This window comes from Dipodomys merriami, unplaced genomic scaffold, assembly GCF_024711535.1.
Source record: "Dipodomys merriami isolate MVZ:Mamm:240054 unplaced genomic scaffold, mDipMer1.0.p SCAF_29, whole genome shotgun sequence".
NCBI classification, from domain to species: Eukaryota; Metazoa; Chordata; class Mammalia; order Rodentia; family Heteromyidae; genus Dipodomys; species Dipodomys merriami.
Genome location: NW_027204381.1, coordinates 17,404,629 through 17,430,100, shown reverse-complemented (window position 1 = coordinate 17,430,100; position 25,472 = coordinate 17,404,629). Strand labels below are relative to the sequence as shown.

Here is a 25,472-nt window from a genome sequence, read left to right as displayed (position 1 = left end):
GCCTCCTCCCCTCTTTCTTTCACCAGCTTCTTTTGGAATGTCAAGTAGTCCATGTCATTTCATTCGTGAAGATATGTGCCATTAGATAGGAAAGAAAGCTGCTTCATTTAGTTTAACTTTCTTCCTAGTTACCTCCTCAGCTTTGCACTGGGTATACATGATGTTATGTGTTTCTGTCCTTGGTGATAACATCGGCTATCCCCCAAAGGTCAGTCTCTCCCCTTTGAGTCAGTCTTTTTCCAGTCATCACCTTAGAATCACATTTCTCTTCATGAGTATGGTTGTTGTTGTGTTCCTGCCTAGCTGTGTATTGGGTTAGATGCTTGATGAGCAATACCACAGAAAGGACTCAGCACTCAATTGTATACACACTTAGCAGCTTAAATATAAAATTCAGGCCAGGAGGAGATGAACCTATAGGTCATTCAATGCATGCGTCAGCCATAAATTAAAAAAAAATTAAAATCACCTTAGAATAAGAAATGAATAGCTATAGGGCCAAAATCTGAAACACATTAAAAAATCCTTTCATAAGAATGAAGTAGGTCATTTCTAAATGAGTTTTTCCTCCTTTTTTTTTTTTTAACGTGCATATTCAATTAACTATTTTGTGTTTCTTGGAAAAGAAAATCGTAAGGTTTTTCTTACTGGTGACAAAGCACTAAAAAAAAGCAATATATCTTGGAGAAAATAATTTCTAGCCCCCAGGCCCACGTTATTATTTTGGCTTTCACAGCTTAATATCATAGGGCTTTTTCCCCCCACATTAATGTGGATTAAATCATATAACGTAAGGTGGAAACAGCCCTTAACTTTCAGTGATACTGTAGAATGTGCCAAACTAGGGAAAGTCAATGTAGAGTGCATTTGTGGTATTGTAGGTATGAGGAAAGCAGTATAGAACACTCACACTTGGTACTAACCTGTGGCAGGACCATCTTGAAGTATAGGAAAGCTTTCTGTTCTGACGCTAATGATTCTTTCTCCATTGCTGTTATTTTCATGGCCGAAGGGTATAAGCCGGTCTCCTTTTAGGCATGCATTCAACAAATATTGAGCACTCATATATATATAGAATACAAATTTCATGTGTCCCTTAATATACAAGGCACGTTCGAACTCAGTAAGCAATGCTGTGCAGAGGGGTGATTTCAGTAGGACAAGCAGCAGCTACCAGAGATCACAGGGAAAGTGATCTGTGCCATCCAAACATGAGGAGAATGTGAATAAGAAAAGAAGGTATCTGGAAAATGAAGCATGAAGGTCCAACAGTACTTCAAACATCTGTCTTCCGTGTGTGTGTATTTTGTGTGTATTTATGTGCCAGGCAGTAGTGTTAAGACTTTGTTGCTAGGAAATGTACATCTTTCATCCAAGAATGTTTACCAAGTTGCCTTTTTCCCAGGACTGACATCTACTCCATTAAGATTGTTTTTCATTCATCATTTGTTGAATACTTACTGGGTGTTACTGATACGCCAGTATGCCTAGTAAATATTCATGAACCACCATTTACACGATGAGCCACCCTTTCAAGTTTTTACCCTTAAAAGGTACATGTCCACTTTTTTTAATATTGCCCTGTCTAAATTTTATTTTGGTACCAAGTTTACAATTAACTGGCAAAATATATCATAGTCAACCAGTTTTGACCTATATTGGTTTAGGACGGAATGGAAGACATTTCATGTGTTCAAAGTCACCAGATTCCATGTTTTGTTAAAGTAGAGTAAGAGATGAGAAGTGTGAGATTGTTCTTTTCTAATACTTCTGTAATTTCCATAATTTTATGCTATTCTCAAAAGATATTCCTAGGAATAGAGTTGACCTGTTTCCATGCTAAACGGTCTGTTGACGATGCAAATAAATAATGCCACGAATATGGGTTTCCCAGGATTAAAAAATGATACTTGTAATCGTCAATAAAGGACTGTGACAGGAAGGGCCCTGACCTTCGTAGTGTAACACCATTCGGTAGAACTGTGGAGCCTCTTCCCTCTTCTGCCCTTCTCACCATTGTACCCTCCCTCCACCGCCCTCTGCTTCCCCTGCCCTGGCCTCGAGTCCTCCCACTCATTCACACACATACCAGGCTGTAGAAATTATTTTCTTGTTAAGTAAAACCACTATACAGCTTCCTATTATTTTGGAGAACATCTGGTTTGTCAATGAAAGCTCTCTGGAGCACAGCCACCACCAAGTGAACAATTCTGAAGAAGCTTTTAACAAAACTTGAAATTTCCTAAACAAAAACAAAAATTTTTTTTTTGAAATCAACTTCCCTTCCTGCTGTTCTGTGGCACACAATCTCTTCACTCAAAAGGGAGGTGACATTAAGACATAAGAGAGATTGTTTGATCTTTTTAGCTTTGGTTCTGGTCCTATCTGTCCCTAAGAAATGGAAAGTTAATTAAAACAACACATAGATGGCAAGAAAATTAACAAAGAAACCTGTAGAAATTACATTTGAGTTTAATTTTCCAGCATTTATTTTTTTTGCTTTCAATAGATCTCAAATAAGTTAGAAAAGGAAAAGAAAGAATACCATCTATATTTAATATGTATTGGCCAGCACAGCCAGACTATGAAATGAAATTGTCAGGGGAATTCCTCGCCTGCCCTGGTGTCTAGATTTAAAGCACCTTCATAACACAAACTGAAGGGAAATTCAATTAAGCAAACCCATTGGCTCCTTATTGACTTTAGTTAAAAGAATAAACTGGGAGAAAGTGTATTAAAATATGTCTATACTGCTTCCTATGCTTTCATTTAAGTTTATGACAATCAAAATGGGGGAATTTCAATTCTTCACAATTAAGCTCTGCCTCAGAAAAGATTGAGTCTCGGCATTATTCTACTGTATTTTTTTTTTAATGTACACCCAGTTCTCACACACCCCAAACTGCAGCCTCACAGTGAATCTGCATTGTACAGCCAGGAGCACCACACATCAATTGGGGAAGAAAAAGTATTTAAGGTTGTGAATTTAATTTTGTTCTAGGATTTTCATTTTCATTTATGGCACCCGTTGTGTTTGAGACCACGGACTAATTTATGGATTAGTTTTAAACCCCCAGTCTGTCACACTCAGTGAACAATTCGAAGTTGGAGAGAACCCATATGAAAGGATTAGAATGTGCCACAGTGGAGCTTACACATGACTGTTTCAACTAAATATTGCCCAGCTGCCTCTCATGCAGTCTTTTTTTTTTTTTTTTGGCTACTTGGTTAAATGGTTAGTGTCTCTATTCTCACATATTGTCAGAGCTTTTTCATTTTGTAAATACCTTATGCTACAACATGAAATATGTGGGCTGCTTCATTTATTCAAGGCAGGATTGCATAAACTGTAGGACTGGGAAACTAAGAGAAGTCAGTATTTAGTGAAGTGTGTGTTTTACAGAAAAATGATGCACAGGCTCTTTCTTGGATACTTGTCTGATTCTGCTCATAAAACAGCTAGAGAGTGACTATTAAGACAGTACATACTGAGTTAGTGGGAACCAGAGATTGGTGTGTGTGTGTGTGTGTGTGTGTGTGTGTGTGTGTGTGTGTGTGTGTGTGTGTGTGTGTGTGTGTGTGTGTGTGTGTGTGTGTGTGTGTGTGTGTGTGTGTGTGTGTGTGTGTGTGTGTGTGTGTGTGTGTGTACGCACGCATTGTTGACCATATAAAATAATTTTACAATAAATTTGCTCTCGTTGCAGTTAAACTAAATTGGAGGCAATGGCTCAGCTAGGCCTTTTTAATTTTAAACCTAATACTGTTGTAAGTCCAATTTAGCTCTTTGTGAACTATTTTTCACATAGGCCTAGTTCAAAGATTTTTCTTTCAAGGCAGCAAAGAAGTTAGGTTTTAAAAAAGCCTTTGTGAGAGCAATTAGACATACTCATCTTTCAAGCTGATTCTAGCATTTATCAATTTTTCAATGGAATTGTGTTTTGCCTGTACACTTAGAATGTTATCAAAAAGTACAGTGACCCTGCAAATTGATTCAGAGAGGTGAACTTGCCCACCTTATGATTCAGACACCCTAATAAATCCTGCCTTGCAAATAAATCCTGCCTTGCAAGCTCACAGTCTGCCCAGAGCGAGGGCATCTGGTTTCTGCATGAAGTCATAATGCAGTTCAAGTCCTGTCACCAGGCTCTCCTGTGAGGAGAGAAACGGCACTTGGAAAGAATTCTTCCTTAATTCTTGAGTTGAAACAGCCTCTGTTCAGGTAGAGGGATCTAGCAGTTCCCCAAATTCATCCTCAAACCTAGTCTAAACTCAAGCCATCTGTGTTTTCCGCTGCTCTCTTCCCCCATTGCTAATCGTGGATGGCCATTAGCAACTACAGTAACTGTGTTGTTTGACTTGAACATGTGTTTGCTTACCTGTTTTAGAATGTGTGTGTGTGTGTGTTTTCCTTCTCAGCAACCCCTTTTCCTCCTCTTTTGGGTGCAATTGATGGATTTCCCACCCCCAGTGTGGGGGGAAGCAAGATGTACTAGGATCTTGCCTTGTATTTGCTAGTACCCACATAAGAGCCAACACCTAGCTTCACCTGGTTTAATTTTGTCTCCGAGCTGACATAATGTGATGCAGGAAGACAGTAAATTGGGGTCAAACATTATGTTTTGAAGACGCTAACCTTGAAGTTTTACTTCATCCCCTTTTGTTGCCTATTAATTATTTACCTCACAAAAACAACGCATATTACAAGTGCTACCACAAAAATAATGAGCCAAAGTGTTTATTGCTTCCTTCTTTTTTTTAATTTCTATTTTGGAAAGAAACCAAATGCCTACCCGTAAAATGTGTGAACATGAATATAAATGTTTCTGTACAAATGTACATTTAATTCTGCCCCCCAAATTTAAAGTTCCTCAAACTAATGCTGGGCATAGATAACTCCACTAAAGAGCTACGTCTCCCATATCAGAAGAATCTGGAATGCTGGTGTAGAGTGTTGCTTCACTTGTACGGTTTCCTGTATTATTTTTACTGCTGTTTTATGCACACAGAGTTGACTTGTAAGTAAGTATTGTATTCTTATGTGGTGTATTTTATGTTTATCTTTACTTATTCCAAGAAATTCAGCGGTTGGTTATATTAAGCTGCATTGGCCCTTCAGACTTATGGTTTAATTCTGGCTCCTTTGAAGGGCTCTGACTTGTGATGGTATGCAGTACCGAGGAAAGAATGCTGACTGAGGGGGAACACCAGTGTGAATTCATGTGTCATATTTACAAATCAGAAGCTCCAGGCTCATTGGACCACCAAAAAAAGTTATATGTGACATTCTGGTACATTTAAACATTGCCTGTGTTGAATCTGAAACTGTCTTTTGGAGTCTCTGGGACTCATGAAAACACTATAAATGAGTAGCTGCATTATTTTAAATAAATTTAAACATTTTTTTAAAGGTCAGGTCATCATTTTAGCCCATAATCCCACAAGAACTTTTGAGTCAAAATGACCCCATTCCTTTCTGGACGAAGGATGGCCAAGTTGATGGGGCAGGTTGGAGATCTGAGGGGCCTGGAAAAGGAGAGTGTGGCCAGCTGGGTTCACAGGGAATGAAATTGACTAGGAGAGTGGTGTTAAAATGACTCTGGATAAAAATATCAGCATGCATTTCACTTCCCCCCATAACCAAGAGTAAAGAGAAAATGCCTTGAGCCCTTAGGAAGAATGTCCTGTGGAAAGGAACCTGTGATAGCAGGCCAGGTAGGGAAGAAGGAGAACACTTGAACAGTTCTCCTAAATAGAAGAAAGAGACAAACCACCTCTTCTTCCATGGCAGGTGCAGTACCAATAACACAAAGATGATGGGTCCATCTCCTAATCCAGCTGTGAAAGCAGGATGCTGGCAGCTCACAGCTGCAAATGTGGTTCTCAGCTATAAGCGCATGGATGATTACGTTAGTTTTGAGTGTCACATGATTAGATGTGGCTTTGGGAAGCCTGGGTGGACATGTGTGTTTTCGTGAAAGGCTTCTGCTCTTGAATTGTTACATATTAAGAGCTTCAGAATGGAGCGGGGACAGAGGGACACTGTGTGTCTGAATGAAGAAAGTAATTTGTTGATTCCCATGGTCTGCCAGTTCATTGTACTTCCTAGCTAAACTCCGCCAATGTAATACAGTGAAGAAGTTGAACTTGTCTATTGCATATTCATCTACAGGCATCTGAGCCTACGCTCAGTGCAATTGATCCAGTGATGCCTAATTGGCAGTGGAGAAGCCCATGTACCCGGGTGGGTTGGGTTAAAACAAAGGCAATGTTTGAATGTATGAATCCATTGTTTAACCAACGTTCCGGCTGAGCTTTTCTGTCGCAGTCCTGAGCCTTGATGCGTTAAGAGCCATCTACCAGCCCCTGAGTTTGCACCGGTGTCTCTCATCACTTTGCATGTTCCCTGACTATTGACTAGCAAATATATGTGTCCTGGCAAGACCCCCAAAAACCAAAGAATTTACTGTTTTCCTTACTGGCTTGCAGCTTTGGGCTCCAGGCATGTCTTAAAACAGTGCTACTCACTTCAAATGCTTTTTGCTTTTCATTTATTATTGCTTGTCACGCGATGTTCTTTGAAAGCTTGCTCATATATTATCTGTTCCATTTTTTTTCCATTTTCCCTTTTTTTGCATGCCGTTCCTCCTGTTTCTTCCCTTCCTCCAATCCTCTGTTCCTGTCTGTAGATACAACGGCGACGACAGAACCAGCAGTTCACGGTTGGTATCACATTACTGTTTATCTACTTTCTCAGCACTGCTGAGAGGCAAGGCAAGCCTGGGAAAAAGAGAAATGCAGTCTTCAAGGGAAATCACGTTTGGAGTAGACTGATCTTGTAAATAGACTATATATTTATTTATTTATTTTTTGTGTAAGGCTTGAAAGGCTGTCGAGTCTTGTCATTTCTGTTGTGAGTTCAACAGCCAATGGTTGCAGTCTATCATGACAGGAGTGGCCACTTTACATAAAACTCCACCAAAGCTTGAAATACATAAAACCTGAAAAGTAATGAATATTTTACTTAACCATCTAGCATCTGAACCAAAGGTTACAGAATGTAGACTCAGGTAAATTTTGAATGACAGATCTCTGTGTCACTTAGTTGGGATTGGAAGTCACAGAGGATGGGAGAGAAGCTGTGATTAGGACGTATTGTGGCTTTATTTTGTCCTCATCACCCTTAGGGTTGACTGCCCTTCCTGTATGCACCTGTAATCTCTACCTGTTCATCTTATGATTATGCTTAACATGGGTCATTCCAAAAGGATCGTACATGAACCAGGACTTTTTAAAAGTCATTGGTATATGGGGGTATCTTGCAGACCAAATGATAAAATGTTGATTTTAAAACTTTAATCAGAAACATGATTAAAAACTTAGTGTACATCACAGACAGGTACATCAAGGAAACATGGTCTCCTTTCCCTCCTATCACCAGTGACGTATGAGATGGGGATAAACCTATTAACTTTTCTGTGTCTTTCCAGTCAGAAAATGAGAATCATGTTCCATCCGTATATTGCTTTATTATTTAGCTCAAATCTAAGCCTGGCAAGATTGTGCTTAGAGACAGATATGTTAGTTTAAAAATGGGCTAAATTGTAATAATTGAATCCAAGGGAATCATTTGGTAAAGGGCCCATTTCAATCACTTTGCCTGTTGTGCAGGGTGGAAATCTGTCATTGAAATGACAAGAACTGATCAGCCAACCTTGTAGGATTAATTCAAGTTTTTGAGTAACATCTCCTGTCTCAGACTGGATTCCCTAAAGAAACCTACATTTGAGATCCTGTTGGTTAGAAATCTCTACGCAAAGCCTAGTTGAGCTGTCCTCTAAGGTCAAAGTTAGGTATGGAGTGATAGATCCCTTCCACTCCAGTCCCACTTCATCCTGTCCTTCCCTGTCATTGGCAAAAAGGGAAACATCCATAAAAAATAAGTTAAAGGGTTCAGGTACACTTGACAGTCATGAGAAATCAATTAGGTATAAAACTTCCACTTTCTAAGGTAATGCCCCATAATACTTGCTACATCTCAGGCATTGCACTCCATTAAGCTTAGTTATTTGTATGTTTCACCATTAATTGAGCACCTCCTGGCTTTCATCGATTATTCTCAGAACTTTAAGGCTATTTTAATGTAGCTCGAGAAATTTTGTTTTATTCTTCTTAAAATACTTTAAATTCTGAGCTTCCTGTAATTAACTCCAGGGTCAAATGTAACCATAAGGTTCTTGAATTCTATGAGACCTTTGAAGAAATATTGATCATTAATCTCCTAAAGCTCCAGAGTTCTGTTTTCTTGGTCTCTTCAATAAAATTTAGGTACTTGTATTTTGCAGCTCATCCTTGAAGGCCTAGACAGGGTATTTATTTAGTGTAGGAAATGTGTTCCCTTGGCTGAGAAAAGAGAAATGAACTCGGGGGCTGATTGTGATTCTAGGCTACTATTTTTAATTAGCTCATTCTCTTTAAAGAGAGAAAAAGAGAAAGTGATCTCTTTTTGCAGTATGATTTTTTTTAAAGACACAGACTTTCCAACAATCCTTTGAGAGAAAATAGAGATGTAGTGTATGGTAAAAACAGCCCCTGTCCTGCTAGTTGGGAACGGTATTCAAGCAGCCACTGATACTTCAGTGAGATGTTATTGACCGGCAGTGCATGAGATACTTGGTAGGAAATAGGCAGAACAACCTTGGTGTATTATGTATCTCTCATAGTTTAAATTGGACTCCTTAACAGCAAAGGAATGGAGAAGTGATCGATAATCTGGGCCGATCCTTGTGTAATGCACTTATAAATGCATTCTTCAACTTGTCCAGAATCCTCATAGCATCTTCACAAAGAGCTTCAACCACTGTTTGCAACAATACACGCTCTCGCCCACAGCAAATAGCTCTAATAAAAACCAAAGTAATATCTTAAACTTTTACTTGATGAAAGGGGATGAAATTTTTCAAATCAGTTGTTAGGATAAAAAGATAATAATAGACCGTGGGTGGAAATTACAAGTCACAGGGTCTGATTTCCAATAAGATGACAGTGTAGAACAGATTTTATTCTTTAAAAAAAAAAAAAAAGGAAGAACAAAAAAAAAAAAAAGAAAAGCCCAACTTCTTTCATACAGCAACCATTTGACTCATACTCATTTTCCGATAACCTTGAGGTGTTCCTTATGGTGATCTGGGCCTAGAGGAATGTTAAGTACTTTGATAACTTAGCAACTTAAATGACAAGACCTATTAGGTCAGCCATCTGTGACCATCTTACCGGTCTAAAAAGTAGTCATTGTGGATTTCTTTCCATATTGCTCTTTCCTTTGATGAAAAGGAAAAGAGACAAAATTAAAGCTTTCCCTTTGAAGACTCATTAAAAAATTTTATTCAAGCTTGTGTTGCTAGAGTATGTATGAAGTTTATATTAGTTGTTTATGTATGTTGACCATTTGTTCCTACCAATATCTGATTGGAATAAGCATGAATCAGAAGGTTAGAAGTGCATGGGCATGATTCAAAACCAAATGGATTTCCTCCAAAAAGAAAACCAAACAAGAATTCACCACAGTATGTTTTTAAGGATCCAGGAGACAGTAAAGATAAATGTGAGTGTAAGAATGAGATGTTTAGACTAGGGCGATACAAGGATCTTTCTTTGAATAAGGATCTTGAGCATTTGTGTTTTTTGGAGCTCATCCTTAAAGGCCTGGACAGGAAGAATCCTGTGTTATGTGTGCATGTTGAGCAATGCAAAAACAAAAACAAAAAAAAAAACAACAACAAAAAAAAAACACTGCCAAATCCTGATTTCACATTGTCTGAAGTTTTGATGGCAGAAACGCATGAGCGATGTAACGCACGGTGGTGTCTCCTTATGATTATTGACGTGTGGGTGCGTGTGATGGTTTTTGTTCGTTCAAATGTGGGTGCTTCTCTGTGTCTTGTGCCTCGTTCCTTTTTTGCCCTGTTTGTCCATCCCCTCTCCCTTCCCCCACCCTCCTCCCCAACATGAGGGGTCGGGTGACCGCATGACCTGGTCTGGAATAGTGCTTGTGCTTTTGCTGCACTGCAGTCAGCTGGCTTCCTCTGGGTTTGAGGTTCTCGTTTCTTTCTCTCTCTCTCTCTCTCTCTCTCTCTCTCCCTCCCTCCCTCTCCCTCTCTCTCTCTCTCTCTCTCTTCTCTCTCTCTCTCTCTCTCTCTCATTATTTTCAAGTCTACCTGCCCTCTTGCCTTTTCCACCTTCTAATACAGCAGAGGCTGATGATCTCATGAATTTTCATATCCCAAATGAGTTTTTAAATAGATTTTAATTCAGTCTATCACTGGGAACCCCTCAGAAGAATAATCCTTCACTTTGGGTTTGGGTTTCAACATGTTGGGCCAGTGCTAGACAGATGCTAATGCCCTACACCACTACCCTTAGGTAATTGCTCCAATGAATCTCCCTTTCCTGGACTATTTTATGAGTAGTGCAGACCATGACAGAACCCTAAAAGCACATGGAATTTCCATCTCCTACTTCATATTCAATTGTGGGGATATTCCAAAGCCCATTTTAAAGAAAAATAGCCAGCAGTGCGCATTATTACAACCGCTATGTCCACCATCTGTGTATGAACCTCTATGTACATCTCTCTGTACGAGTGCATAACAGTGGCATTCAAAGGCTGTCATTCAGTCAAGGGACTCTGCAGACATTGTATGTTCTACCCAAGAACAAAGCTAAAGAGGTTTACGAATGGCTGCAGGACCTGAAGATTGCGTTTCAGCCTTGATATGCAGTTTGGAAACAATGTGCTACTGTTTAACGGCGTGAACCAAATTTCTGCTAATGGGAAGAAGGGAAAAACTCTCCACAAAAGCTGACAAAGCAGGAAGAACAGGATGACTGAGCTTTTAGATTAAAACTACCGGGGGCGTCTGAACTCTTATGGCTGGTGGTGGAAGTAACAGTTTCCATAATATGGCCAAGTGAGCAGATGTATGCTGCTTAGGTAAGAGAGAGACCGTCGCCTATTTTATTTTTTATAATGGGAATGGCACTAGGGACAGTGGGCTAGTGGGTTGTTTGTGTTTCTTAGAGATTTTCATTTGGTTGTTCTTTGATGAAATTTTCTTTTAAGACAAAAAAGATACCCTCATGAAACGAAACCTTTACGTTTTACTTGGCCTTGAATTTACTTAAAAAATAAGTCTAGGACTTCTTATTGTTTCTATTATTTTGAGGGTTTCCTTCCCTTGGTTTAAAATCATTGAAACTTTGAGAAGCCAACACTTGCTGCCAGAAGGGAAAAATTAGCCCACAGAAGCACCAAGCAGGCTTAGAGTGTGTCCCAACGCATCTCTGCAGGAGAGACAGCCACTGTGCACATATTAAATGATCCTATTTGCACCTTAGCACATCCTTCATTGCTCCCTAAAATCCCATATGAATCAGAAGTAAACTTTGATTTGTTTTGTAAAGTTTATAGAAATTTGTTGAATGCATTTTAATTAGAAGTGGTGAGAAAGATAATACAAAGTTTGAATAGAAGAACCAAGAAGTAATTCCCATTTATTGTTAAATCTTTAAGTTTCCTTTTGAAGAATATTCTCTGCTTCATAAAATGTGTCTTTTGTCTTTTTCTTTGAGAAAATGAGAGGTGTATCATTTTGAACATAAAAGAAAAATATCTAAGCCAAAGCAGTTTTAGGAGGGAAACTTTGCTTGTCCTCACTTGTACACCCTGTGCTTCAAGAAACTCTTCCTAATTATATTTATTCAGAAATTATCCAACTATGGCAAAACACTATAGATTCATAAAAGACAGTGGCACTGCAAAAGCAAATTTAATCCCACTCGCCTAAATGGCTTCTTACTTCACAACAGTCTTGAGCAGTAGATTCCAGATGATTTGGTATGTTTTAAAGTTTATGTCATTAAAAATGACACTTTTAGCTTTAATGAGGCATTTATCAACTGTCTGTTGCTTCTGAACGGAAAACTTTGCGTTATCAATGCTACTTCATAAACAGATCTGTCTTTGTTTTTTTAATTAGTTTTCTAATGCCCTCCCCAAGGAGACGAGCCTTCAGCAGTAAAGCTGCCTACTTGAAACATCCTTGTTTAATGTGGTTCAGTGGGCACCAAGCACGTATGTAGAATGCTCTACTATTCATTGGGCCACATAGAAGTGCGGGATGAGCCTTCTGAAGGCGGCAAGTTCATAATTAACTATAGAGAAGTACTTTATGTTGCCCATTTGTAACAGTTACTCAGACAATTGTATTCATCAGTCTTTACACAGTGGAGAAAGCCAATTAGAAATAAGAATGGTTTCAGCCAATCAGATTTCAGAACAAGTAGATGGCATCCCTTCCTGGTTGCCTCTATAGCATATTACATTACTCACCACTTTTCCTGTAGTCACCTAAAATCTATAGTTTGGAAACACCTGTGGACTTGAAAGCCATTCATTTTAATTGGGCACCTGCCCTTGAGTATGGACACCCATGGGCCATGAGGGTAATTCTCCTTCCTCAGGAGATGATGTGACTGCCCCTTCTTACAGAATCAACCTGGCTCTTGATGTCTGTGTAACTTTTTTTTTATATACAAAGCAATCTACAACATCCAAGCTTTAGGAAACACTTGTGCAGGATTGTTTTAATGAATTTGTGTTTTACAAAAAAAAAAAAAAAAAAAAAAAAAAGAACAATCTGTACGACATTTCATGTTCCTGGAGCATTTGTCTTGGTTGGCCTTCTTCATTGATTCAGCAAATACTTACTGAGAGTGTACATTGTGCTTGGCTATAGGAGAAGGAAAAGATGCCAAAATAACAAAACTAGCATCCCTCTCCAAAGACCCTGCAGTTGGATAAGTCCACAGGCATCTCCAAAAGTGACAAATCCATCAGAGTTTGAGGTGGAGATTCAGGTTCCCAGAGCACTCAAGTGGGACTTGGAGTAGAGCCACAAAGAACAAGCAAAGGTCACCCCAATTACCTAACATTTTGTGTTGTTTAACAAACTTCATTAAAGGATCAGCCCATGAGTAGAGCATGAGGAAATGGAAGCCATCTCCTAGCTGAGCCTCCCTCTTCACCTCTCATAATTCAAAACAGGGATGACTAAGAGCCATCTCGGCTAGCCAGAGGAGGGGTTTTCTTGAGTACAGGAATTTCAAGCCCCTCTACTTGATTACCTCCTGACCTAACTGCTTTTTCAGCTTTGAGGGTTTTATTTTTCAGGAATGCCATTGATGTATGAAATTCTCTTTTTTAAAAAAAATGATCTTACGAATAAGATTTTCTGATGAAGGCATAACCTGCAATCTGCAGTTAGCAGATGCTGCGCCATTTTGAAATATGCCATTCACGATCATCCTAAATTGATAACGAACTATGTTTTGTCAGTATTGGCAAAGATTTCAATTTGTAGTGAAACGTGAGATAAAACTTACATCAGTATGTAACATCTAAGTACATTTGTATTTAAGAGATATATCAGAGCATCCACATCTAACAATCAAGCTTTGTTGTTTTTTTTTTTTTTTCCTTTTTGCATGCTGCTGTGAATGAGTGATTTTAAACATTCACCCTCATGTTTCATGTGCTTTGGACAGTGGCGACTGAGGAATCTTTCTGCCTTGATTGTGTGTCAGTCACAAAATTACATGATTCAAAAAAATGAACTTAATGGATTAGTACATTCAAGCTATCTTTAAAAAAAAGTGAAAGATAGCAAGAGATTTGGCTCATGTTTTTTTTTTTTTTAATTCATCCTCAGTTCTTAAGTGTTTTTTGTTTATGTCCCTGGAGGAATGAAAAGAAAAACGATTTGTTTTTACTTGTAAGGCCTTACTCAGTTGCCCAATTCCGCAGAAGAACTGGACAGTGAGGACCTCTCAGGTAAGGGCTAGTCATTAGGTAAGGCACTGCAGTGTCTCACCTGCGGGTACTCTGTCCGCTTGTACAAAACAACCACTCGGTTTGCTGACAGATCAATTGGCCAAGTGTGGATTTTGAAACGTAACCAAAGAACCAATTTTTATAGACAACTTTCTTCCTCCCCACTCTCTCACTTAACCTCTCCTCCCTATGGTAGTACAGAAATGACATGTAGTTCATGCAGTAGAGGTCAACTTGTCTGTTGGGATTGTACCAAAGCTACCCCACTGAGAAACGTAAAAGAATAAATATGTCCTGGGTACATAGTGGTTCCAGAGGAAATTCGTTGCCTTACAAAGCAGTTGAAGAACGTTGGATTATGTGACAAGATCTTAAATTCATTGACTGTCTACTTGGATGGAGTAGACTAGCAAAGCCTTGTCATTGGTATCTTAGAAGCAGAAGTAGGGAAGGGCAGGGGGAAAGGAGGGGCAATTGTTTTGTCACACACCACGATGTAAACTAATTATCCACCTCAGACCTTTTTCACAGCACACTGGGCTCCTGCAAAAGTAGGTTTCATGGTTGATTCCAGAATTTAGGTGTTACTAATCCAGAATAAGAAGCATATCCTAAAAAGGAGGGAGTGGGGTGGGGGGGGGAGATTTAAAGTGGTCAGAGCTAGACAATTACAGGAGCTCCTGTGATGTGGAGCTGCCAACTCGTTGCAGTTTCTTAAGCATTTGATCACTTCGTAAATCAGTAAGCAAGCCCCCTTCCTCGCCACTGCAGTGGAGAAACCAAGGGATACGTGGTGGATGTTTACTCCAGCCATTGGAAAGGAAGGTTCCACATCACCCCTTCACTGCAGCTCTGTTAAAGCAGCGTCCTTAACTCTAAACCTGCCCCAGTGAGGAAAACAAGATGGAACTACCCAGTTTTTCAAAATGCCTGAGATTTATTGACAGCTGTGTGCTGCTTTCAGACCTTGGATTTCTTGTTGGTGCCATGTGCCAGCGTGAGCATTGGTGTTAGATTTTTGCAGAGTGGAAGCATTTAGGAGGCCACAGTGGTTTTAGTTCACTGCCGTATGTCTGACCTATAGTGAGCCCCCAGCCTTTATTTGTTAGGTGAAATGAATGGATTTCTGATCCCCAGGAATTTAGATAAATAAATAAAAAGATTAGAAGGATAACCAGCCCTCCAACAGTATTCTGTTTGCTTCTTGCATGTATCTACAAGTTGCAAAGACGTTGCCCTACTTTTCCTTGAGATTGAGAGTAGGTGAATCCAGGTTAAATGTAATGCTGGAAGGATGCCATTTCCTGCTTGTGCAGACAGGCTCAATTTTGAGATTGGCCCTAAACAAAACAACTCTTGATTCATTGCCTCTGGCAATTGGATCTTCTTGGGGATCCTGAGAAAGGAGTTCTGGTGCCTCTTGGCATATTAGCCAGCCAAGGATCGTTCCGAATAGGCAAAGTCATTTTTCTCCTCTCTAGGACAACATGGCTAAATCAGCCATCCACCTGTTCCTCCAGCATCATCCCTTAGGAATATCCCAGGCCTCAGCCTTGCACCCCGTCAGATGTTCCCCACTGCAGTTCTATCAATCACCCAAGTCAGACATTTGTGTTCATAATAATTCCTTTAAATGAGTAATTACATGAGCCCTCCCCCACTCCCTCCAGGAGCACTGCAGTCATGCCCAGTAGCCGTAAGTCATGTTCAACACTGATGAACTTGCAGGCTGGAGCTGGGCTGCCTTTGCATCTGGTTTGATGAACTAATCAAAAACTGATTAGCACCTTTGTTCAAAGGGGATGCTGATTAATCAATTACTATTGATTGTGAACTTGGCTTCCCTCGGCAGCAAAGAGACATCTGAAGGGAGAAAAAACAGCCAATAAAAATTGAGCAGCTGTCATAGTGTTTAAATTTATTAAAACAAAATACATTATTTTTTATGAAGTTGTCTTGAAATGGGTCACTGAAGGGAAGCATATTGATTGAGAAAGGATGAACTTCTCAAATTTCTGTAGCCTAGAGACTGAATTCAATTATAATACAAGACAAACAGGTTAACACCGTCTTAAACAGCCCATCAATAAATTAGAGTAGGTGTTGCACATTTAATGCTAAACTGTGGTAATGAATAATATCATCCATCCCCTGCTTCATGGGGTTGAAATCCCATCCTTTCCATATTACAGATGAAAGTTACATACATCCAAATGAAGATAGTCTGTTCTCTCCCTTCCCCCTTCCCTTCCCTTCCCCCGTTTGCCAGTGCCACCTCTGCTAATGACAGTTTCACAAGCAGCATATGGCATAGTGTCCTCCACCAGCAAAGCACGTCTCCCATCTGATCCTCCTCTGTAATCTGCATTAAAAAAAAATTAATGCTTGCATATAGTTCAGTGATACAATTATGGGCAGACCTCATCCAGTTCTCAGTAGAACCCTTTCATTTCCTTTTGGGGTTCTAACCTTATTGATGGTGGGTCCACATGAGTTTTGAGTTGTTTTTTATCAATTACATCTGCCGTTTCCGGTTGACAGCTGGTGGTTACTGCCACCCATGTGGAATAGAATAGCTGTAAGCATATTTATTCTTCTATTTTAGTTTAAAACTTAAAAAAAAAAGTCTCCAATTGCATCCCTCCCTTCAGCAATAGAGGGGCCTTTGGGAACTGTCTAGTGGAGCGCAGTGGTAAATAGACAGTGTGCCAAAAAATGGCCCCCAGCAGGGTGAGAGCATTCCATCACATCAGTCTTCTGTCTTTGGAGCAAAGGCACCAATAAGACAGTCCAGAGCTGTTTTCCTACTCCTGTTGCCCCACAAATGAGAAAGTGATCTGGAAACCTCCTAGATGTCCTTCATAGGTCTATGAGTGGAGGGCAAATTTTGATACTTTACTTGGCCTCAGTCTTAGGAGAAATTAGGAACCTACCCTAGTGTGCTAAATGGATTACAAAGGAATCAAGGGCTTACCTGGAATCTTAATTTAGATAATGGAGGCACTGGAAGAAAGTCTTTGCATCTAGATTCAGTCAGGGTGGGATGTGTGGTCATCTGGGTAGTGGAATACCCTACAGGCCTGGCTGATGTTGTTTAAATGTGTATAAGAAACTCAGTGGCATGAGAATAGTCTTTCCTTACCCCCATTTACAAGTATGGCCCAGACTCAGTAAGCAGGAAACCAGTAGTCAAGATCAATAACATAGAAGGCATCAAAAACCAGATGGGCCAATCATCGATTTGAGGTATGGTTCATGACTTACATTATGCTTTATAGCTCAGACATTTTCTTGATTTGTATTACTAATCTTAATTCAACAAAACCATGTGAGGTGCCTGTACCTGGCTCTAAGCTAGCAGTGAACAGCAGTGAACAAGACCAAAGGGGACCCTGAGCAGCCCTGAACTTCACAGGATAGTCCTGTCCTCCATAGAAACTTTCTAAGACAGAGAGAGAGAGAGAGAGAGAGAGAGAGAGAGAGAGAGAGAGAGAGAGAGAGAGAGAGAGAGAGAGACTGAGACTCGAAGTACAAGTTAGTCTGAGACAGTGCAGAAGTAGAAGCTGATGCATCGGAAGGAGCCTGCCAAGGGTGGAGTCTCAGGAAAGTCCTGTGAAGGCAAAGGTGGTTGGTCTCAGCTTCTCAATGAGGAAACTATTACATAAGAGACAGTCAGGATTTGAACAAGGCTACTTACTGCTACCTCTGGAGGAGCTTTGATTCCACATGGTCATCCTTCCGCTGGGAAATCCTTAGTTTGCTTTATCTGTTCTTTGAGCCCTTCTTGGTGTACGTGCATGCCTAGGGAGAGAAGGGCAGAGTTGGACTTTGTGAAGTCTGTCAGATGCAGAGCCCTGGGCTGACGGATCTGGAAAGATAGTTTCTGCCATACAGATGGCATACAGGCTGGGCGCCGGTGGCTCACGCCTGTAATCCCAGCTACGCAGGAAGCTGAGATCTGAAATCTCAGTTCATAGCCAGCCCAGGCAGGAAAGTCTGTGAGACTCTTAATCTCCAAAAGTCCACCAGAAAACCAGAAGTGGTGCTGTGGTTCAAGTGGTAGAGCACTCGCCTTGAGCTGAATTGCTGAGGGACAGCGCCCAGGTCCAGAGTTCAAGTCCCACATCCAACCAAAAACAAAACAAAAAAAGATGGCCTACATTCTGCTGGGAAGTTTTCAGGGCCATTGTCCCATCCACTCTCCTAAATTATGGTATTGGTTTCCCCTTGAGGTGGTTCTAGTAAGTGTCATGGGAAAGTCCTGTCTTGGAAAAGGTTAAAACACTTAAACTCCCTTCTTATAAGATTCTAGGCCAGGCTTGGTATTGCATGCCTATAATCCCAGCACTCAGGAGGGACGCTAAGGCAAGAGGATCACTTAGGAAACCTAACAAGCCCTGTCTCAAAAACAAGCTATTTTAAGGCGGTAGACTAAAAAACAAAATCTCTGGGGTCTTTGCTAGCTGTCAGTTGTTATCCCCTGTAGCACATGACTTTGGATCTCAACCTCATTCTGATCTTTCTCATAATCCAGCGTGCTCCTGTTTCCACCATGGGGAAGAAGGAGACCTTTCTCCCCCCCTCTCCCCCCACAACGGAAACTTTCCCTCTGAACTAAAAAGTTGGCAGGCCACAGTGCAAAGTGTGAACTCCAGGTCTACAGGTTGGACACTGCTCCAGGGCGACCCCACCATATTATTCACCCACCCTCCTCACGTCCCCAAGTGCTGGAGGGCCATGGACACATCTTTCTGCAGAGATTCTAGAGGAAATGTCTGCTTAGAAACACTTCGCAGCTTCTTCAGACATCTACTCTTAGAAGGAAAGCTAGCATCATCCCCAATGCCCTCCTGTTGCTTGAGATAGAAAAGCAATCACACCGAATCTCTGTCATTGTGAGACAAATAGAGCAGAGACTTAACTGTGGCCTTTGGTCTCCCTGGTTAACACGGAATGCCTTGGGGAGCTTCGCATCCTGTCACATCAAGTCATTCCCGTCGAATCAAGTAACTTGAAAGGGATTTTTTAAAAATCGAAATTAAAATACATACACATATTCTCCTATTTAGCTAATGACAAGTATTTCATATTCTGGCTTCTCAACTGGTGTACCTGAACCATAATTTCAACCAGATGGCCATTAGATCCACTAGGTGTTGAGTCTCTATAAATGAAAAGAGCAAGCTTGGTGGCTCCAGCATAGTATTTATTGGGCATTGTGTCTTGGGTGTACAGTGCAGAGGCCCTGGAGAATGGATGATTACTTGGGTCTGATCAGTGATAAGACATGAAGATAGCAGGCTTGGATCTGGGACTTGCTTAGTCCCTATGGCATACCAGGTTCTGAGCCAGACAGATAACATCCCTACTCAGCCACACACTGGCCTCTCCAAAATCCTCTGAAGTACATAATTGTGCCCAACATCTCAAGAGCATCTGGAGGCCTGGCCAGAAGCCAGGGGAATGGTGAGGATCACCTGCCCCAGAGCTGATGTCAAACCCAGGGCCCTTTCCCAAAGTCTATGGGGGAGGGAGATGAGCTCTTAGCCTTTCCCCAGTTTGGACCTGTTCCTAGGCAGTGACCAAGAGTCTCGAGCTGTGACAACACACAGCCACAGTGTGTGGATGTGTGTAGCTCTTCTCATTTAAATAAGCACATACTGAGCTCCAGAGGATGTCTGCAGTTTTAAGTTGCTCGGCGTGGTCCCTTTGAAATGTTAGCATAGCCACAGTGACATTGCCGGAATTGAGTGCAGCTCATGGCCAGGAGGAGATGCCTGGGACACCATGCAATCTTCATGATTTTCGTGCCTTCCCTTTATTCCTTCCCTTCCATTTTCTAGGAAGACAGAAAGGAAAGGTTATGCCGCATAAAGGCTACTGTGCTCCAATATATATTAACATCTTAATGGGAAAGCTGTGCATGTACTGTATACATTTACTACTCTGACAAGAGGGAATTAAATGTCAGAAGGATTTGCAGCATCTATAATTGAATTGGTGCTGAGAAAAGCAAATCTTAAAGAAGAATAACATATTAGGATTAGCAAATAATGTGGCATTTTGTCAGCACGTGCCATTCAGTTTGTTCCCCTTCAGTAATAAAGTTGTGCTTTTAAAAATACACTTATTCTTGTTGCCATAGACGAGAGTCACAATAGCTGGTGAAAATGAGTAGCTACGTTTTGGGGTTTGTTTTTTTCCACACGCTTCAGGTGTGTGTGTGTGTGTGTGTGTGTGTGTGTGTGTGTGTGTGTGTGTGTGTGTGTGTGTGTGTGTGTGTGTGTGTGTGTGTGTGTGTGTGTGTGTGTGTGTGTGTGTGTGTGTGTGTGTGTGTGTGTGATTTGGGTTTTTGTTGTTTAGGTTTTTTGAAGTCAGATTTTGTTTTTGCTTGAGATTTGGAAAATCCACTGCCAGGCCTTTTCTTTCTTCCTAGCAAGACGTAGCAAGTGACGTCATTCGTAGTCATTAAGCCTTTTCTGAGATACACCAATCCCTCAGCCCTATGAAGCTGAAGGCAGCACCGCCATGATAAACACCAGTTCTAAGAGATTTTAATTAAACAGACTTGTCCAGCAAGACCTCAGCTGAACCAAGCGACAGAACCGTTGGAAAAAGCCAACCATTGTGACTTTTTCTCCAGTCATCTGTGGCTAGAGGGAGGTGGAGGATCTGAGTGGTCCAATAAATAGGGGCAGGGGGACTAGAATCTTTCACGTTCTAAATATGACCTCTGAGTGCCATTTAAGTACACGCAGGAGGAGGTAGAACCTGCCCCAAGCTTGCTAAACCTACCTTAGAGCCTGCACTAGGGGAGCCGGAGGTACATATTGTATTGATAGTACCATATAACCCCACCTCATAGGCAGACCATTTGGTGTCCTTCTGGCCAGAGGATGACCTTGGGCTCTGCAGCCCCAGGATTCAGGGTGTGCGGGCTGCAGTCATGGGTTCTGCTTACCAAGACCCTCTACCAAAATCCCTCCTTGCCAGGATCTTGATGAGAATATACTAGCCATTCCCTGCTGGTCCACGGATCCCTGCTTTGGCAACTGAGCCTTCTAGGCTGATCAAAGATCCACAATTATGGCGTTCACTTGGCAGTTCATGTTACACATCCCATGCCAGGTGGTAATGTAGCTATAGAAACCCGGCTCCCTCGTGGAACCCTGATTAGCACAGGCGGCATTGCTGCTGGAGTTGGGCACTAAAGATGACTCTGGCAAGTGGTTGAAGTAGAGAAAGGAGTCCCGGGGGGGGGGGGGAGACCCTGCAGGTTTGGGGGAAGGTCTGGTTCCCACAGCAATCACCAGACCTGCTCCCCTCCCTAGGGAAGAGAAATGCTGCTGACAGAACTTTCCCGATTCCTGTTGCCTGTGCGGAGGGTGGATTGGAGGAGGTCGCTGGCCCAAAGTGCATTAGACTGGGCAGTTTGGGGCATCCCCCTTGGGAATTTCTTGGAGATTTTTTCTTTTCCTTTTTCTTTCTGTTCTGCAATTCCTAAGATAATAAAGCCTTGCCCAAGGTGGTTCAAACTCTGACCCAAACATTTAGTACCCAGCTTAACATTCTGCAAGCAGCTCATAAACTCTTCACCTGCGCCAAGTTTCAGCTTTTTGCCAAAAGAAAAGCCAACTCCCGAATGCTAAACAGTGGGTGGTAGATCTGTGACTCAGAGTTCTGTAGAAGTGGCTACAGGACAGGACAGACAGACAGACAGGGAGGGGACAGAAAGAACTCAGAGTTGGGGAAACCTCCCAGAATTTTTTGCATTCTTTTCCCAAGTCAGCCCAAGCCCTTGGCCTGATTAGCTCAAAGTCCCGTGTGCACCACCCGGAGATGAACTCCACGGGCATGGTGTGGCCTGAGCTTACTTGGTTCTTCAAGGCTGGAATAACCTGTTCACATTACTAAGCAGAAGCCTGGCTTTCTTTTCCAGGATGATGGAAGCACTTTGGTCCTAGAATAGAAACACTCTTGAACCTTCTTACTGGGAACAGCTATGACAGTTTAGGGAACAAGAAAACCAGACCTTCTAAACCAAAGAGCTGCCCATGGCCCCAGGACCAGGCGTGTTTATATCTAAACGCTCTACATCCCCAGTTCACTTTGTAGTTGAGAAGCTATCATGTCTGCTTCTGCCTTCCCTGTCTGTCTGACTCAGAGAACCAGAACTTGGGTGAGGATGAACCCCAAAAATCTGAAATTGAAAGAGATGTCATGAAAAGATCTGCTTCTTAGGAGGAGCAAGACCTTCAGCAGAGGATGAAAGCCTGACCTTTTACATAGAAGCCATGTTGAGAGGCTGATGGACTTTGCCAGAGACAATGTCCTTTTGATGGTCCCTATTTCTCTCAGTCTCCAGTTCTCATCCTCTTGCAGCCCAGGGCTTTCCTGTGGCATCTCATGCTGTTGCTGCCTATAAAGCATGAGGCAGCAGTCCATAGGTACACACCATTCTTACCCAGTAGTAGACAATCAGTATCACCACTACCACCTTCCATTGGTGCCCCCCTCCCACTCCTCATGGAGAAGCAGGAGGAGTCAGACCAGGCCAGGCCAGGCACTTAGGAGCAGGCACAACTCGATTGCTACCTCCCACGGTCAACTCAGGAGGTGGGAATGGGGTGGGCAGAGGAAGTCATCGACAGTGTTCCCTGTAAATTAAACAGCAGTTACCTTCTGTGTCCATCTGCAGTAATTGAAGGCAGGAAAAATGTCTTGGTGATTAACTGGTGGTACTAAACTTTCCGATCAAAGTGAGTATCGGGCGATAGCTAGAGAGATTACACTTATAAATAAGTATCGGTGAGGAACGTGTGTCCTTGAGGGAGGGGAAGATAATTAGAATGTAGATAACTATAATTTAATCTGGGCTAAGTGCAGGGGGAAATAGCACCACTGGGGGAAAAATACAGCTCTGAGTTCACAGGGAGCAAAAGTCAAATGAATGGTTTGGGCCCAAGAAAATCTCTTAGGACACATGCCCTGTGAGTCTTTTGTTTGTTTGCTTGCTTTGAGAGGGTTGGGGTTTTTGTTTGTTTTCCTTTACCCCAAAGTTCACACACCTAGGACACTCTCCCCGCTCTCTGGTTTCCTCTGAGGCTTTTAGAGTATTCCTATGACTACACACAGAGGAAGCCATCTTAACAGTGGACAAAGAGAGTGGCCACCCCTAAGTGGCTGAGCGCTGTGCCCTGGACAGCTTCTCCAAACTTCTGCCCTCGGGCTGCGAATGTGGCTTAGCGGTGGCGTGCTTGCCTCGCATGCATAAAGCCCTGGCTTCATTTCCGCAGTACCACATAAGCAGAACAAGTCAGAAATGGCACTGTGGCTCAAGTAGTAGAATGCTAGCCTTGAGCAAAAGAAGCTCAAGGACAGCGCCCAGAACCTGAGTTCAAGCCCCAGGGCTGGCCAGAGAGAGAGAGAGGCTTCTGTCATTCCATCTATATCATGTTGCTTTGCCCTTCCAAATTCTAAGACATGGGGTTCCCTTGAAAGACAAAATCAGTAGGTCTGCAGTCTGCGGCACTTGGGAATTCGTTAATCCTCATTGCCAGGAGGAAACCCCTGTTTTGAAAGCACCCTAAGGAACACAATGCCTGTTGCTTTTTCCCCCTGCCCCCATGAGCACTTTTGCATCCACTCTCCTCCAGCAGCACCCCAAGGAGAGTGCTCCTTGTCAGCCAGCTCTGTTGTCTCTAAAAGAAAAAAAAATTTTTAAAGTATCCATGGCAAGTTCTGCCTTGTTGAAATGACTTGCAAGCCAGCGGAGTCTGCAGCCGCAGCACTTGGGTGGAGGAGGGAGATCCCTGCCCGCCAGGTTCACGTTTCAAGTGCAGCTTATTAGACATGTTGCTGGAGGGGCTCGCACATCTAATTGGCTGCCGTGCTCTGCCTCCAGCCTCCAATTAAACCTCCATCATCCTGTTGTCCTGGGCGGACTGCTGCCGCCGCGCCACTGTCTCTGATTTTGCATTTCTGTTAGGGTTTAGGGTTTGGGTTGTTTGTTTTTCTTTCTTTCTTCCCTTTCAAAAGTAACTTCATGAAACACTTTTAAATACTTTGTATTTTTTTTTAATTTGGATTTTTTTTTTAATTAAAGCACTTTTCATGCAACCCTCAGTCACGAGTTATTTCCCCCACATCCTCCAGTACTTAATCTCCGAGCAGAATTGGAAATATCGATAGAAAGTGTAAATCATGCTCTCCTGCTGAAAGCGTTGTATCAGGTTTCGGCTCAAAAGAGCACCATTACCTTTAGCTGTCACGGATCTGTACGCTTGATCGATAAACTTCAAATATTATTAGAGGTGGAGGCTTCAGAGATTTGCTCTGTTCTTTGGAGAGAGACAGAGATAAATCTTTCTTAGAAATTGACTTGAATTTGCACTCTCAGTCTTCCTGGTGAAATGCATTTCTCTTAGGCGTCCAGCAACTGCGAAGGGGACAGATTTATAGGCCATGTGCTTCTTGTACTGAAAGATTTAAATGGTAAATCCTTCACATATGACTTCACAAATCATGTAAAGTTAAAAGATTTTTACCGTTTCTGTTGCCGCTGTGCTTAAATTGTAAGGTACAGCTAGTAAATCATTTTAATGGAGGTGTCGTACTTGACTCAATAAAAAAAAAAAGAGAGAGAAGACAATGGTTTAGCTTCCACTCCAAAATGTTAATGTATTAATCAACGGGAGAATAATTGTTTTTTACTACATTATAAATCTCGGGTGCCATTAGGATCTCAGCAAAGGGTGATGTAGCCACATTCCTAAATTAAAATTGTTTACACTGCCATACATCCATCGCCTGCATTGCTATCGCTCATTTGGAGTTCATTTTGAAGTTGCCTCCCCAGCCAAACACGTCGTTCCTCAGTCGGAAAAAGACATCCGGAGGGGGTGATGCTTATAAAGGAAAATTAATTGCACCGAGGGGTGTTAAATAAATAAAAAGAAAAGCCATTTGTGGCAATAGACAATTATTCCTTGCTGTCTTTTTTTTTTTTTGAAATAGGTTTTAGGTTTTAAATTGAGGCTTACGCCCTCATACATCCTAAATGTAGCTAGTACACCACTTGTCCCTAGTCCTATAATCCTCATTTTATCTCTAAGGCAGCAGTGGCTTTTAAGCACCTCGCTTTTTGAAACCATGCATATTCCTATCCGTGAACAAGTGGTTTTCGTTTTGTAGAAAGATAACTCTGTCCTCCCCTCTGCCATTCCTGTGATAGCGGAAAGGTGCCATTTGGAGTACCCTAAAACAGTTAGGTTGGCTTCTTTAATTAGGATCCACACCTGGTCCCAGAGAGAGTGACCACTTAGCCTAGGTCAGGACCTGGTAGACTCCATTTCTCCTCTCCTCTCCCTCCCTTTTTTCTCCCTCCCTCCATAAGCTTCTTCCACATGCATTAGCTCCTATCCTGCTTTGAATGAAATTGCCTTGTGGGGAGAACAGATGAATTCAGCACTGGACATCTGTTCCCTCAGTGTCACTTGGGCCATCTCAATTGTTCTCTCTGACTCCTCCATTAAAAACCAAAACAAAAAAACCCAAAACAACAAAAAACCAACAACAACAAAAA

General features: G+C 41.8%; 1 protein-coding gene across 6 annotated transcripts in view; it reads left to right on the top strand.

Annotated features, from left to right (window-relative positions):
• The window catches only part of Cadm1 (cell adhesion molecule 1), a 319,918-nt gene that overhangs the window by 290,334 nt on the left and 4,112 nt on the right, over nucleotides 1-25,472 (top strand). For 2 of the 6 annotated variants that reach the window (XM_070038520.1, XM_070038517.1), the window contains 2 exons: nucleotides 6,687-6,719; nucleotides 13,835-13,888. The exons of 2 other annotated variants lie outside the window; for them this stretch is intronic. In XM_070038520.1, coding sequence (XP_069894621.1) covers nucleotides 6,687-6,719; nucleotides 13,835-13,888 — 87 coding nt within the window. The remainder of the gene's footprint in view (nucleotides 1-6,686; nucleotides 6,720-13,834; nucleotides 13,889-25,472) is intronic. 2 more of the 6 variants (XM_070038521.1, XM_070038518.1) reach the window with 1 other exon arrangement.